The sequence below is a fragment of the Anolis sagrei genome, chromosome 12 (assembly GCF_037176765.1).
Source record: "Anolis sagrei isolate rAnoSag1 chromosome 12, rAnoSag1.mat, whole genome shotgun sequence".
Taxonomy (NCBI): domain Eukaryota; kingdom Metazoa; phylum Chordata; class Lepidosauria; order Squamata; family Dactyloidae; genus Anolis; species Anolis sagrei.
The window spans coordinates 645,601-660,866 of record NC_090032.1 but is presented as its reverse complement, the minus strand read 5'-3'; the positions used below and the strand labels follow the sequence as shown (position 1 = coordinate 660,866).

Sequence of the window (15,266 nt, the reverse complement as noted above, 5' to 3'; positions counted from 1 at the left end):
TTACAATATATAAAATGTATAAGATATAATAAATATTAAAAATATATAAATATAAAAATAATTACAATATATAAAATGTATGAAATATAAAATATATTAAAATATATTAAAATATGTTATTACTATATATACAATGTATAAAATATAAAAAATATTAAATATATAAAAAGTGTAAAATATAATAATTCAAAATACATAAAATATAAAAATTACAATATATAAAAATTACAATATATAAAATGTATAAGATATAATAAATATTAAAAATATATAAATATAAAAAATATTACAATATATAAAATGTATAAAATATTAAAATATTAAAAATATAAAATATAATAAAATATTATTACAATATATACAATGTATTAAATATTAAAATATAATAAAATATAATGATGACATAATCTATGCACATAATAAAAGTGTAATACATCAATAAATATAGCTCAGTCTTTGGGAGTTTTTTGTTCAAAGGAAGTTGAAGTTTGGAGGAAATTGGATGGAAATCCCCATACGTAAGAGACTTGACTTTCGCCGCTAGAATGGATCTCTATTCTTTTTCTAGGTCTAGAGTCTCCCGCTGCGAGGAAAAAGAGACTCGAGTTTCGCCGCTAGTTTGTATCTCTATTCTTTTCCTAGGTCTAGAGTCCCCAGCTGCGAGGAGGAAGAGGCGCGCCTTTGGCCGAAAGGGGGCGCCTTCCTGGCTTGACGGCCGCGCTTCCCTTTTACGACAGAGTGACGTGGAGGGTGTCGCGCTGGCCCTCGCTTGACGGCAGCCGGGCGGAAATGAGCGTCTACGACCTCTTTCGGGGCTTCTTCGGCTTCCAGGGGGGGAACAGGTGGGGAAGGAGGAGGAGAGAGGCCCAAGCAGCCCACCACTAAACATCCCTCTATGTGTCCACCTCCTTCTCTGGAGGTCTTTAAGCAGAGGCTGGATGTCCATCTGTCAGGAGGGATCGAATGGTGTCTTTTTCCCTGGCAGAAGGGGGTTGGACTGGATGGCTATTGGGGTCTCTTCTAACTCTTACAATTCTATCTCTCTATCACCTTCCCAGGAGGTCTCTAAGCAGAGGCTGACTGGCCATCTGTTGGGAGGGATCGAATTGTGTCTTTTTCCCTGGCAGAAGGGATTTGGACTGGATGGCCTTCTTTCCTTCTAACTCTGGGATTCTATCTATCCATCTATCTATCTATCCATCCATCCATCTATCTATCACCTTCCCAGGAGGTCTTTGAGGCTGGATGTCCATCTGTCAGGAGGGATCGAATGGTGTCTTCTCACATGGCAGAAGGGGGTTGGACTGGATGGCCTTTCCTTCCAACTCTGGGATTCTATCTATCTATCTATCTCTATCACCTTCTCTGGAGGTCTTTATGGAGAAACTGGATGGCCATCTGTCAGGCGGGATCGAATGGTGTCTTCTCACATGTCAGAAGGGGGTTGGACTGGATGGCCTTCTTTGAGACTCCTTCCAACTCTGGGATTCTATCTATCTATCTATCTATCTATCACTTTCTCTGGAGCTCTTAAAGCAGAGGCTGGATGTCCATCTGTTGGGAGGGATCGAATTGTGTCTTTTTCCCTGGCAGAAGGGATTTGGACTGCATGGTCTATATTTAGGGGTCTCTTCTCTATCTATCTATCTATCTATCACCTTCTCTGGAGGTCTTTAAGAAGAGGCTGGATGTCCATCTGTCAGGAGGGATAGAATGGTGTCTTCTCACCTTGCAGAAGGGGGTTGGACTGGATGGCCTTCTTTGAGACTCCTTCCAACACTGGGATTCTATCTATCCATCCATCCATCTATCACCTTCTCTGGGGGTCTTAAAGCAGAGGCTGGATGGCCATCTATCAGGAGGGATTGAATGGTGTCTTTTTTTCCTGGCAGAAGGTTGGACTAGATGGCCCTCTTTGGGGGTCTCTTCTAACCCTACAATATCTATCTATCTATCTATCTATCCATCCATCACCTTCTCTGGAGGTCTTTATGCAGAGGCTGACTGGTCATCTGTTGGGAGAGATTGAATTGTGCTTCCTGGCAGGAAGGGGGTCAGACTGGATGACCTTTGGGGTCCCCTTCCTATTTTATCTATCAGACTATCTCAGTCTCTGCAGGCCTTTACGCAGAAGCTGACCGGCCATCTGTTGGGAGGGATCGAATTGTGCTTCCTGGCAGAAGGGGGTCAGACTGGATGACCTTTGGGGTCCCCTTCCTATTTTATCTATCTGTGTGCCTATCTATCTCAGTCTCTGCAGGTCTTTCGGCAGAAGCTGACCGGCCATCTGTTGGGAGGGATCGAATTGTGCTTCCTGGCAGAAGGGGGTCAGACTGGATGACCTTTGGGGTCCCCTTCCTATTTTATCTATCAGACTATCTCAGTCTCTGCAGGCCTTTACGCAGAAGCTGACCGGCCATCTGTTGGGAGGGATCGAATTGTGCTTCCTGGCAGAAGGGGGTCAGACTGGATGACCTTTGGGGTCCCCTTCCTATTTTATCTATCTGTGCGCCTATCTATCTCAGTCTCTGCAGGTCTTTCGGCAGAAGCTGACTGGCCATCTGTTGGGAGGGATCGAATTGTGCTGCCTGGCAGAAGGGGGTCGGACTAGATGACCTTTGGGGTTCCTTTCCGATTATACATATAATATAATATAATATAATATTATAATGTAATGCAATATAATACTACTACTAATAATAAGATATTATAATTATATATTTTATATTACATGTAATATTACTAATAATACTGCAATATAATGGTATAGTACAACATAGTAATACATAATGCTGATATTGTGCTATGCTAATAATATAATATTTATAATATTATAGTGTAATACAATATAATACTAATATTAATAATATGATATTATAATTATATATTTTATATTACACATAAAATTACTAATAAAATTACAATATAATGCTATAGTACAATATAATAATAAATAATACTGATATTGTGGTATGCTAATAATATATTGTATATATATACATATAATGTAATGCAATAAAATACTAATAATATATTATAATTATATATGTTATATTACACCTAATATTACTAAAAATATTCCAATATAATGGTACAGTACAATATAGTAATAAATAATACTGATATTGTGCTATGGTAATAACATAATATAATAAAATATATTGTATTGTATATACATATAATATTTATTATATCATGCAATACAATATAATAATAATATGATATAATTATATATTTACATTACATGTAATATTACTAATAATATTACAATATAATGGTATACTACAATATAGTAATATATAATACTGATATTGTACTATGCTTATAATATATTGCATATACATAGAGTGTAATGCATTATAATACTAATAATATATTATAATTATATATTTTATATCATATGTAATATTACTAATAATATTACAATATAATGGTATAGTACAATATAGTAATATATAATACTGATATTGTGCTATGCTAATAATATAATATTTATAATATTATAATGTAATACAATATAATACTAATACTAGTAATATAATATTATAATTATATATTTCATATTACATGTAATATTACTAATAATATTACAATATAATGGTATAGTACAATATAGTAATATTTAATACTGATATTGTACTATGTTAATTATATATTGCATATACATATAATGTAATGCAATATAATAATACGATATTATAATTTTATATGTTATATTACATGTAATATTACTAATAATATGACAATATAATGGTATAGTACAACATAGTAATATATAATACTGATATTGTGCTATGCTTATAATATATATACATGTAATATAATATTATAATGTAATGCAATAGAATACTAATAATATGATATTATGATGATTATATATATTTATATATTACTAACAATATAATGGTATCGTACAACATAGTAATATAGAATACTGATATTGTACTATGCTAATAATATAATATATTGTGTGTGTGTATATATATATATGTCAAACAGACCTCACAACCTCAGAGGATGCTTGCCATAGATGCAGGCGAAACGTCAGGAGAGAATGCCTCTAGATCATGGCCATACAGCCCAAAAAAACCTACAACGACCTACATATATATATATAGTATGTGTGTGTGTGTATATATCTTGTAATACATGCCCATCCCAGGAACGCAAGTGGTGTGGTCAGCGTGTGACCTGTCCTTCTCTCTGCCTGGCAGGCCCCGCGACCCCTTCTTTGGGGGCATCACAAGGGAGGAGGATGAAGAGGATGATGATGAGGATGATGAAGGCGGCCCCTCCTTTGGTCCCCGGGGCTTTGGCTCCTTTGGGGGCTTTGGCTTCCCCTTTGGCCCCGGCGGGATGCGCTTCCACGACGCCTTTGGGTTCGAGGAGCTCTTCCGGGACTTCAACGACCTCTTCAGCGACATGGGGGCCGTGGGGCTGCCCTCCCGGCCCTTGGGTGAGTCTGGACGCCCTTCCCCCCTCCTGCCGCCGTGTTACGGGGATCCTGGGAGTTGCAGTTGTGCAAGGCCGTTCATTCAAGGCTGCCTAGGTGCCCTTTTTGCCCTGGCTCAGCGCTGTGTGACTCCTGGGGAGAGGAGAGGCCTCTCTAGTTGGAGCCCCCCCTCCATTCTGCCTTGCTCATTGATTCCTGCACTCAGCTTGGAAACTCCCCATTCTCTCAATGATTCCATGCGGGGGCTAATCACATTTATCTTCCCTCCCCCCCCTCTCTCTTTCCCTCATGTCAATCTTTGGCTGGATGGACATCTGTCAGGAGGGCTTCAATTGTGCCTTCCTGCCTGGTCTGTGTGGCCCTTGGGTCCCTTCCAGCTTTAGGATTCCATGACTGACTCTGTCTGTCTATCTATCTATCTATCTATCTATCTATCTTCTTATTTATCTTATCTATATTCTTATTTATTTTATCTATCTATCTATCTATATATCATCTTATTTATTTTATCTATCTATCATCTATCATCTATCTTCTTATTTATCTTATCTATCTTATCTATCTATCTTATCTATCTATCTATCTATCTTCTTATTTATCTTATCTTACTTATCTTATTTATCTTATCCATCTATCTCTATCTATATTTTCTTGTTTATCTTATCTATCTATCGTCATATATATATATATATATATATATATATATATATATATTATTTATCATCTTATTTATAATATCTATCTTTCTATCTTCTATATATATTCTTATTTATCATCTTATTTATAACATCTATCTATCTTCTTATCTATCTTCTTGTTTATCTTATCTATCTATCTATCTATCTATCATCTTATTCTATCTATCTATCTATCTATCTATCTATCTATCTATCTATCTCCTTATTTATTTTATCTATCATCTATCTGTCTTCTTGTCTATCTATCTTCTTGTTTATCTTACCTATCTATCTTCATATATATATATATATATATATATCTTCTTGTTTAACTTATTTATCTATCTTCTTGTTTATCTTACCTATCTAGCGTCTTATTTATTATATATATATTCTTATTTATCCTATCTATCTATCTATCTTATCTATCTTCTTGTTTATCTTATCTATTTATCTTCTTATTTATCTTATTTATCTTATCTGTCTATCTATCTTTTAATTTATCTTATATATTTTACTGTCTTTCTGTCAAGTTACCTGTATCTATCCATCTCTCTCTCTTTCTCTTTTTCTCTCTCTCTCCTCCTGTCTGTCTGTCTCTATCTATCTATCTATCTATCTATCTTCCTATCTTCCTGTCTGTCTTTCCTCTTTGAGGTCTTTCAGTGGCGTCTGGCTGGCCGTCTGTTGGGTGGGATGGGATGTGGTGTGCTGCCTGGCCGAAGGGGGCCAGACTGGATGCCCTTTGGGGTTCCCTTCCAACGCTAGGATTTCCTGCTTTGTTTTCTGGGCAGAGATGCCAGGCCTGGAGGCCCCTCCACCACCGGGAGACCCTTCCCTCCTGAAGAGGCGGACGCTGCGGGACTCCATGCTCAAGTACCCGGACAGCCCTGGTCCTCAAGGCAGAGCCGTGGACGATGGGTTGCGTCCTCCGTCTCCAGAGAAGAAGCCCTGGCCTCCCTTCCAGGCGGTACGGCATCACCCCCCTGCACTGCCCATTGACTCTTTCATTCATACAATGCAATGCAATGCAAATTACATTTAAAGGCTAAACACCTATGTGTGTGTGTGTGTGTGCGTGTGCATGTTTAATTCCCTACCTGCCTCTCCTCATGGCTTTACACACACTCACATACATACATATACATATTACACTAGCCGTCCCCTGCCACACATTGCTGTGGCCCAGTCTGTGCATATGTGCATTGTGTGTGTGTGTGTATATATTTGTGTATATGTGTATATATGAGTGTTTGTGAAATACAACAACAACAATTTATTTGTATTGTCGAAGGCTTTCATGGCCAGAATAACTGGGTCGTTGTAGGTTTTTTCAAGCTATATGGCCATGGTCTAGAGGCATTCTCTCCTGACGTTTCGCCTGCATCTATGTCAAGCATCCTCAGAGGTCGTGAGGTCTGTTGGAATTAGGCAAAAGGGTTTATATGTCTCTGGAATGACCAGGGTGGGACAAAGGACTCTTGTCTGCTGAAGCCAGGTGTGAATGGGTTGTTGTAGGTTTTTCAAGCTATATGGCCATGGTCTAGAGGCATTCTCTCCTGACGTTTTGCCTGCATCTATGACAAGCATCCTCAGAGGTAGTGAGGTCTGTTAGAACTAGGGGAAAGGGTTTATATATCTGTGGAAGGACCAGGGTGGGACAAAGGACTATTGCCTGCTGGAGCTAGGTGGGAATGTTTCCACTGACCACCTTGATTAGCATTGGATGGCCTGGCAGTGCCTGGAGCAAACTTTTGTTGAGAGGTGATTAGATGTCCTTGTTTGTTTCCTCTCTGTTGTTGTGCTGTTGTGATTTTAGAGTTTTTTAATACTGGTAGCCAGATCTGAGGATGCGTGCCAAAGATGCAGGTGAAACGTCAGGACAGAATGCCTCTAGACCATGGCCAAATAGCCCGAAAAAACCTACAACAACCCAGCAATTTATTTAGTTATCATATCAGAAGCGAACCGGGCTCACAGTTGTAATGTATTTCAAATAATAATACATAACAATATACATAATAATGATAATATCTCCAATTAAAAGCGAATTCTGTCGCAGTTGGGACGTGTAGTTTTGCAAGGGCTTCATCCTCCATGCAGGGATTGTGCCGGCCCTTGGCTGAACTGCAACTCCCAGGATGGAGGCCAGAACGAATGGCGCCAAATGTCCGGTCAAGTCTTATATTATTCTTATTAAGCACTAGCCATCCCCTGCTTAATAATAATAATAATATAAGACTGTTATAATTATATTATTATTATGTTATTATTGTATTATTATTATTATTATGCGTTGCTGTGGCTCAGTCTGTGTATACGTGTTTTGTGTGTATGTGTATTTGTGTATATGTGTATATACATGGTTTTTTGCATGCGTTGTAATGTATTTTTGGGTTTTTTTTTGGCTTTTTAAGTCCCTTCTGCTGTGTTTTTCAATGTTTTTCTGAGTGATGGTCACTCGTTGGCCTGAGAGGTGCCTTGTGTCCAGATTTGGTGTCCATTCGTCCAGTGGTTTTTGAGTTATGCTAATCCCACAAACGAACATTAATTTTTTATTTATATAGATTACATATTAATATATATGTATATCCATTCCTCTTAATAATAATAATAATAATAATAATAATAATAATAATAATAATAATAATACAATAACAACAATAGCAGCAACAACGTGATAATAATAATGTAACAACAACAACAACAACAACGTGAGCTGTTTTGGGTCTCATTTACGAAAGAAAAAGCATCTTTTTTAATTTTACACACCTTTTTAAATTGTTCTGTGGTGCATTTTTGACTTTTTTTTAACGTCCATTTTTGTCTATTTGCTTGTGGAGAATACTGAACACCCGATTTCCCGATTAATATACTGATAAGATAAATAAATAAAAGTTCTCTCCAGGAATCCTTTGGTCTTCCAAGGTGATCAACACTTTGGACAGCAGCCTCCTTGCAAATGGAGAATGGCGTATTATTTTCCCATAGTTCTCCATAGAAATTATGACTATTTCTCTCTCTCTCTTTTGTTTTTGCAGCCGGGAGAGGATCTTTCGGCTCCAGCAGAGATTCCCAAAGAGGATGGAGGTATGTATTTATTTATCATGTCTCAGCCACTGGTTGGCGTTCCAAGTTTACGCCTGCCACTTTTGGACTCTTGCTTGCTGAGGTGTTCCTGCGTTAGAATCAGTGGTGCTTGAGACTCCAAAGCGTGTTGTTTCTTCCCTGGCAGACCTGGACTCGCGTGTCCGCTCCGAAGGCCTCCGGACGGTCCTCCCGCCTCCTTCCCAGCCCCGCTCCTACTTCCAAAGCGTTTCCGTCACCAAGGTGGTGGCCCCCGACGGGGTGAGTCAGCTGAATCTGGGGGTGCATCCACACGGAAAACATTTAACACGGGTCGACGCCTCAGTTTGGGCACCCTTGGTCTAATCCAGTGTTTCTCAACCTGGGGGTCGGGACCCCCAGAGGGGTCGCAAGGGGGTGTCAGAGGGGTCGCCAAAGACCTTCAGAAAACAGTATTTTCTGTTGGTCATGGGAGTTCTGTGTGGGAAGTTTGGACTAATCCTATCGTTGATGGGGTCCAGAATGCACTTTGATTGCAGGTGAACTATAAATCCCTGCAACTACAACTCCCAAATGTCAAGGTCTATTTTCCCCAAACTCCACTAGTGTTTACATTTGGGCATGTTGAATTTTCATGCCAAGTTAGGTCCAGATCCATCATTGTTTGAGTTTCTGGAGGTAGGTGAACTACAACTCCCAAACTCAAGGTCAGTGCCCACCAAATCCTTCCAGTATTTTCTGTTGGTCATGGGAGCTCTGTGTGAGAAGTTTGGACTAATCCTATCATTGGTGGGGGGTCCAGAATGCACTTTGATTGTAGGTGAACTATAAATCCCTGCAACTACAACTCCCAAATGTCAAGGTCTATTTCCCCCAAACTCCACTAGTGTTTACATTTGGGCATGTTGAATATTCATGCCAAGTTAGGTCCAGATCCATCATTGTTTGAGTTTCTGGAGGTAGGTGAACTACAACTCCCAAACCCTTCCAGTATTTTCCATTGGTCATGGGAGTTTTGTGTGCCAAGTTTGGTTCAATTTCATCATTGGCGGAGTTCAGAACGCTCTTTGATTGTAGGTGAACTATAAATCCCTGCAACTACAACTCCCGAAATGACAAAATCAGCCCCTCCAACCCTGCCAGTAGTCAAATTTGGTTGTATTGTTTATTTGTGCCAAGTTTAGTCCAGTGAATGAAAATACATCCTGCAGATCGGATATTTACGTTATGATTCATAACAGGAGCAAAATTACAATTATGGGGGTCTAATCAGTCTCTTTTCCACTCCCTCCATTCTCAAATCTAATCTGGCTTCTCTGGAAAACCCAAGAGAAAAGGACCTTTGGCCCGTTTCCCTTTCCCCTCTGGCCTGGGAACCAGCCCTGAAATCCCAAATGTCGGCCTCACCTGTAATATGTGACACCTCTGTGTCTTGGCAAACTACAACTCTCTGTGCGTGTAAGAATTCCAGGCACCTCGTCCACGTTTTCCTTCCGTTTTCCCGCAGACGGTGGAGGAGCGCCGGACGGTGCGTGACAGCCAGGGCCACGAGGAGACGGTGGTCACTCGCCGGAGCGGAGCCGAGACCCTTTTGGACCGGCCAGGTGAGTCCCAGGTGGAGGGGCCGCTCTTCCACCGCTCCCCAAAGGCACCCCAGGCCAACTTCTGGTGCTCCTCAGACTGGGAAGGGCATCTACCATGGAAACTTACCACACAATATCGAGAACACATCATAGACTCCAAAGGGAGCCCCAAAGACCATCTAGTCTGACCCCCTTCCGCCAGGCAGGAAGGCACAACCCAAGCCCTCGAATGGGTACATAGATAGATAGATAGATAGATACATAGATACATAGATACATAGATGGGTGGATGGATGGATGGATGGATGGATGGATAGATGGGTGGGTGGGTGGGTGGGTGGGTGCGTGGATTGGTAGACAGATGGATGGATGGGTAGATGGGTGGATGGATGGATGGGTTAATGGGTAGATGGATGGATGGATGGATGGATGGATGGATGGGTGGATGGATAGATAGATAGATAGATAGATAGATAGATAGATAGATAGATAGATAGACAGATGGATGAGCGGATGAGTAGATAGATGGATGGATGGGTGAATGGGTAGATAGATGGGTACATAGATGGGTGGATTGGTAGACACATGGATGCATGGGTAGATGGATGGATGGATGGATGGATTGATAGATAGATAGATAGATAGATAGATAGATAGATAGATAGATAGATAGATAGATGAGCGGATGGGTAGATAGATGGATGGATGGGTGAATGGGTAGATGGGTAGATAGATGGGTAGATAGATAGATGGGTGGGTGGATTGGTAGACAGATGGATGCATGGGTAGATGGATGGATGGACAGATGGATGAATTGGTGGATGGATGGATAGATAGATTGGTGGATGGATGGATGGATGGATGGATGGATGGATGGATGGCTAGATGGCTAGATAGATAGATAGATAGATAGATAGATAGATAGATAGATGGATGGATGGAGGGATGGGTAGATGGATGGGTGAATGGGTAGATGGATAGATAGATAGATAGAGATAGAAAGAAAGAAAGAAAGATAGATAGATAGATAGATAGATAGATAGATAGATAGATAGATAGATAGATAGATGGGTGGATGGATGGATGGATGGAACATAGATGGATGGATGAGTGGGTAGATGGATGGATGGCTAGACAGCAAACTAGATAGATAGATGGGTGGATAGGTAGATGGATGGGTAGATGGATGGAGGGATGGGTGGATGGATGGGTGAATGGGTGGATGGATAGATAGATAGATAGATAGATAGAGATAGATAGAAAGATAGATAGATCGATGGGTGGATAGGTAGATGGATGGATAGATAGATGGGTAGATGGATGGATGGGTAGATCGATGGTTGGGTGGTTAGATAGATAGATGCATGGATGGATGAGTGGGTAGATAGGAATCAAAAGGTTTTAAGGAACCCCAAGGTCCATCCAGTCCAACCCTATTCACACAATCAAAGCCCTCCTGACAGATGGCCATCTGAGCTCTGTTTAAAACCCCACAGAGAAGGAGATATATATATATAGAGAGAGGGAGAGACAGAGAGAGATAGGATCACAAAGTTGGAAGGAACCCAAGGGCCATCTAGTCCAGCCCCCTCCTGCCAGAAAGGTAGACCCACCTAACCCTTCCCAACAGATGGCCCTTCAGCCTCTGCTTAAAAGCCTCTAAAGAAGAATGTACAACACACAATGCAACGCAAATACAAAACAAGCGCTCTGGAGAACTGGAATGTGTGGCTTGGAGAGCTGCCTTGGGAAGAGAGGCCTTGCAGAACTACAGCTCCCAGGAGCCCACGGCCTTGAGCCAGGGCAGTTCAAGTGGCGCCAAACTGCGTTAATTCCACAGTGCAGATGCACCCTCACTCTCGAAACCCATCTCTGTCATTGCTTTCATTGTTATCACCAAGTTTTATGGTTTTATGCCGGGTGAGGTTATTACGTTATCTCCTTATGGCCCTGTTTATAGCTGTTTATAATGCAGAGTAATGACTCGGGAGCTGAATTCCAGTTTTGGGCCGATAAGCGATGGGGAGAGATAGGTAATGGTGCCAGCCTTCCGTGCAGCCAAAGGACCTTGGTCGTCTCCGGGAGAGATAAAGCAGGGTATCAATAAATATAGTAATAATAATAATGATAGTCATGCTACGAGGTCTTCCTCCTTGCCCCGTCATCCGTGGGACTAAACCAAGCGTTTGGGGGCAGCCAAAGCACAAGGCATCCGCCTCCCTAGATATGTAAACACGGTCTCAAGGCAATCAGAAACAACATACATGTTGGTTTGAATGCTAATTAATTTAAGTTTATTTAGCATTAAATATCTTTGCAGCTGCAAAGTCAATCAGTGAGGGTGCCTGAATAGCATTGAGTAACCATGAAGGTGCAAAGTCAATCAGTGAGGGTCTCTGCATAGAGGTGGCCTGACTGTTGTTGCCTGGAGGCACCCTCTGAGGAATGATGTCCAGGGTGGGAAAAGGAACCTTTGTCTGTTTGAAGCAAGAGTGGATGTTGCCATGAGCAAGTTTAATTAGCATTGAGTAGCCTTGCATCTGCAAAGTCAATCAGTGAGGATATTTGCATTAGAGGTAGCCTGGCAGTTGTTGCTAGAGGCACCCTCTGTGCAGTGATGTCCAAGGTGGGAGAAAGAACCCTTGTCTCTTTGAAGGAAGTATGGATGTTGCACTTAGCAAGCTTGAATAGCTATGCAGCTGCAAAGTCAATCAGTGAGGGTCTCTGCATAGAAGTAGTGAAGTGAGTGGATATATCCCTGTGGAATGATGTCCAGGGTGAGAGAGAAAACCCTTGTCTGTTTGAAGCAAGTTTGAGCGTTGCAATGAGCAAGTTTAATTAGCTTTGAGCAGCCTTGCAGCTGCAAAGCCAATCAGTGAGGGTCCTTGAATAGTATTCAGTGGCCATGAAGATGCAAAGTCAATCAGTGAGAGTGCTTGAATAGCATTGAGTAACCATGAAGATGCAAAGTCAAATCAGTGAGGGTATTTGCATAGAGGCGGCCTGGCTGTTGTTGCCTGGAGGCACCCTTTGTGGATTGATGTCCAGGGTGGGAGGGGGGAAGAAAGAACCCTTGTCTGTTTGTAGCAAGTGTGGATTAGCATTGAGTAGCCTTGCGGCTGCAAAGTCAATCAGTGAGGGTATTTGCATAGAGGCAGCCTGGCTGCTGTTGCCTGGAGGCACCCTTTGTGGGTTGATGTCCAGGGTGGGAGGGAGGAAGAAAGAACCCTTGTCTGTTTGTAGCAAGTGTGGATTAGCATTGAGTAGCCTTGCGGCTGCAAAGTCAATCAGTGAGGGTATTTGCATAGAGGCAGCCTGGCTGCTGTTGCCTGGAGGCACCCTTTGTGGGTTGATGTCCAGGGTGGGAGGGAGGAAGAAAGAACCCTTGTCTGTTTGTAGCAAGTGTGGATTAGCATTGAGTAGCCCTGTAGCTGCAAAGTCAATCAGTGAAGGTATTTGCATAGAGGCAGCCTGGCTGTCGTTGCCTGGAGGCGCCCTCTGTGCAGCGTGAACCTTGCCTTGAGCAGGCGTGAATGACATTGCATGAGCCCCCTCCCCAGCCCAGTTTGGGTCTCTCTTTCGGCAGGTCGGCCCCGCAGGGAGGAGGTCCTGGGCGACACGCCTTCCCTCCTGGACATTTTCTTTGGCCGCTGGTTCCGGTAGAGGGGCCGAGCGAGCAGGTCACCTTGGAGGTAAGTCGGGTTGGGCGCTGACCCCTCGGACCAGGAATGGGGACTCGGGGGGGCTGCCAGGGGATTGGGCGGGATGCAGAAGCCCAATGGGATGTGTAGTCCTCCCCTTTGACCGGCTGTGGGGCTTTCTTCCTTCCTTCCTCCCCAGCGGGTGACCGGCTGCCCCTCTACCCTGGATTGGGCCTCCTCCTTGGATCCGGACCCCTTCCTGCGCGATTCCCTCCCAAGAGAGAACTATTAAAGAACGCCTCTTATTTATTCTCCCGGCTTCCCTTTCGCTCTCTTTTCTCTGAGGTAGACTGCCTTGAGCCGAGGAGGATCTCAACGGAACTCAGGCAGAAATTACGGACTGTGTTGGTGGTGGGTGGCCATCTGTCGGGAGGGCTTGGATGGTGCCTTCCTGCCTAGTAGGCATGGGGTGGGATTGGATGGCCTTTGGGTGGCCCTATGATTTTGAATCTGCATGGCCATCTGTCGGGAGGGCTTTGACTGGGTATCTCCCACTGGGGAGACAGAACAGAATATGAAATAAATATAAATAAAATATAAATATAGAATATAAATAAAAGTATTATTATTATTATTATTATTATTATTATTATTATTCATGCCTGGCAGAAATGGGGTCAGGCTGGATGACTGTTGGGGGGTGTCTTCTAACTGGATCGTTCTGTGATTCAGAATCTGCATGGCCATCTCTTGGGAGGGTTTTGTGGGTGCCTTCCTGGTCTTCTAACGGGATCATTCAGAAGATTGGATGGCCATCTCTTGGGAGGGTTTTGTGGGTGCGTTCCTGTTTGGTAGAAATGGGGTCAGACTGGATGGCCTTTGGAGGACCCTTCCAACTTTAGGAGCCTATGATTCAGAATCTGCATGGCCATCTGTCGGGATAGCTTTGACTGGGTATTCCTGCCTGGCAGAAATGGGGTCAGGCTGGATGACCATTGGGGGGTGTCTTCTAATGGGATCATTGTGTGATTCAGGGGGTTGAGTGGCCATCTCTTGAGAGGGTTTTGTGGGTGCTTTCCTGCCTGGCAGAAAGGGGGTCAGGCTGAATGGCCTTTGGGGGCCCCTTCCAATGTGATGATTGTATAGTTCAGGGGCTGGATGACCATCTGTCAGGAGTGCTTCATAGTGCTTTCCTGCTTGGCAGAAATGGGGTCAGGCTGGATGACCTTTGGGGGGTGCCTTCTAACTGAATCATTCAATGATTCAGGGGGTTGGATGGCCATCTCTTGGGAGGGTTTTGTGGATGCCTTCGTGCCTGGAGGCCCCTTCCAACTTGATCATTGTATGATTCAGGAGCTGGGTGGCCATCTGTCGGGAGGGCTTGATGATGCCTTCCTGCCTGGTACAAATGGAGTTGGGCTGGATGGCCTTTGGAGGCCCCTTCCATTGTGATCATTGTATGGTTCAGGGGCTGGATGGCATTCTGTTAGGAGAGCTTCATGGGGGGGGGGGGTGCCTTCTAACTGGATCCTTCTATGATTCAGCAGGTTGGATGGCCATCTGTCAGGAGGGCTTGATGGTGCCTTCCTGCCTGGTGGAAATGGGGTCATTCTGGATGGCCTTTGGAGGCCCCTTCCAACGTGAAGGGGCTGGATGGCCATCCGTGGGGAGGGCTTGATTTTGTGGGTGCCTTCCTACCTGGCGGAAATGGGGTCAGGCTGGCTGACCTTTGGAGCCCCTTTCCAACTTGATCATTGTATGGTTCAAGGGCTGGATGGCCACCTGTCAGGAGGGCTTCATAGTGTCTTCCTGCCTGGTGGACATGGGGTCAGTCTGGTTGGCCTTT

General features: G+C 42.9%; 1 protein-coding gene across 1 annotated transcript; it reads left to right on the top strand.

The window, feature by feature from the left end:
• The first annotated feature begins 726 nt into the window (after positions 1–726).
• HAX1 (HCLS1 associated protein X-1) lies at positions 727–14,052 on the top strand. The gene is made up of 8 exons (XM_067472290.1): positions 727–842; positions 4,215–4,456; positions 5,925–6,100; positions 8,172–8,220; positions 8,366–8,478; positions 9,704–9,800; positions 13,366–13,471; positions 13,620–14,052. Exons 1-7 carry the CDS (start codon positions 790–792, stop codon positions 13,440–13,442), a joined length of 807 nt encoding a protein of 268 aa, XP_067328391.1. The 5' UTR covers positions 727–789; the 3' UTR covers positions 13,443–13,471; positions 13,620–14,052.
• Positions 14,053–15,266: the final 1,214 nt, after the last annotated feature.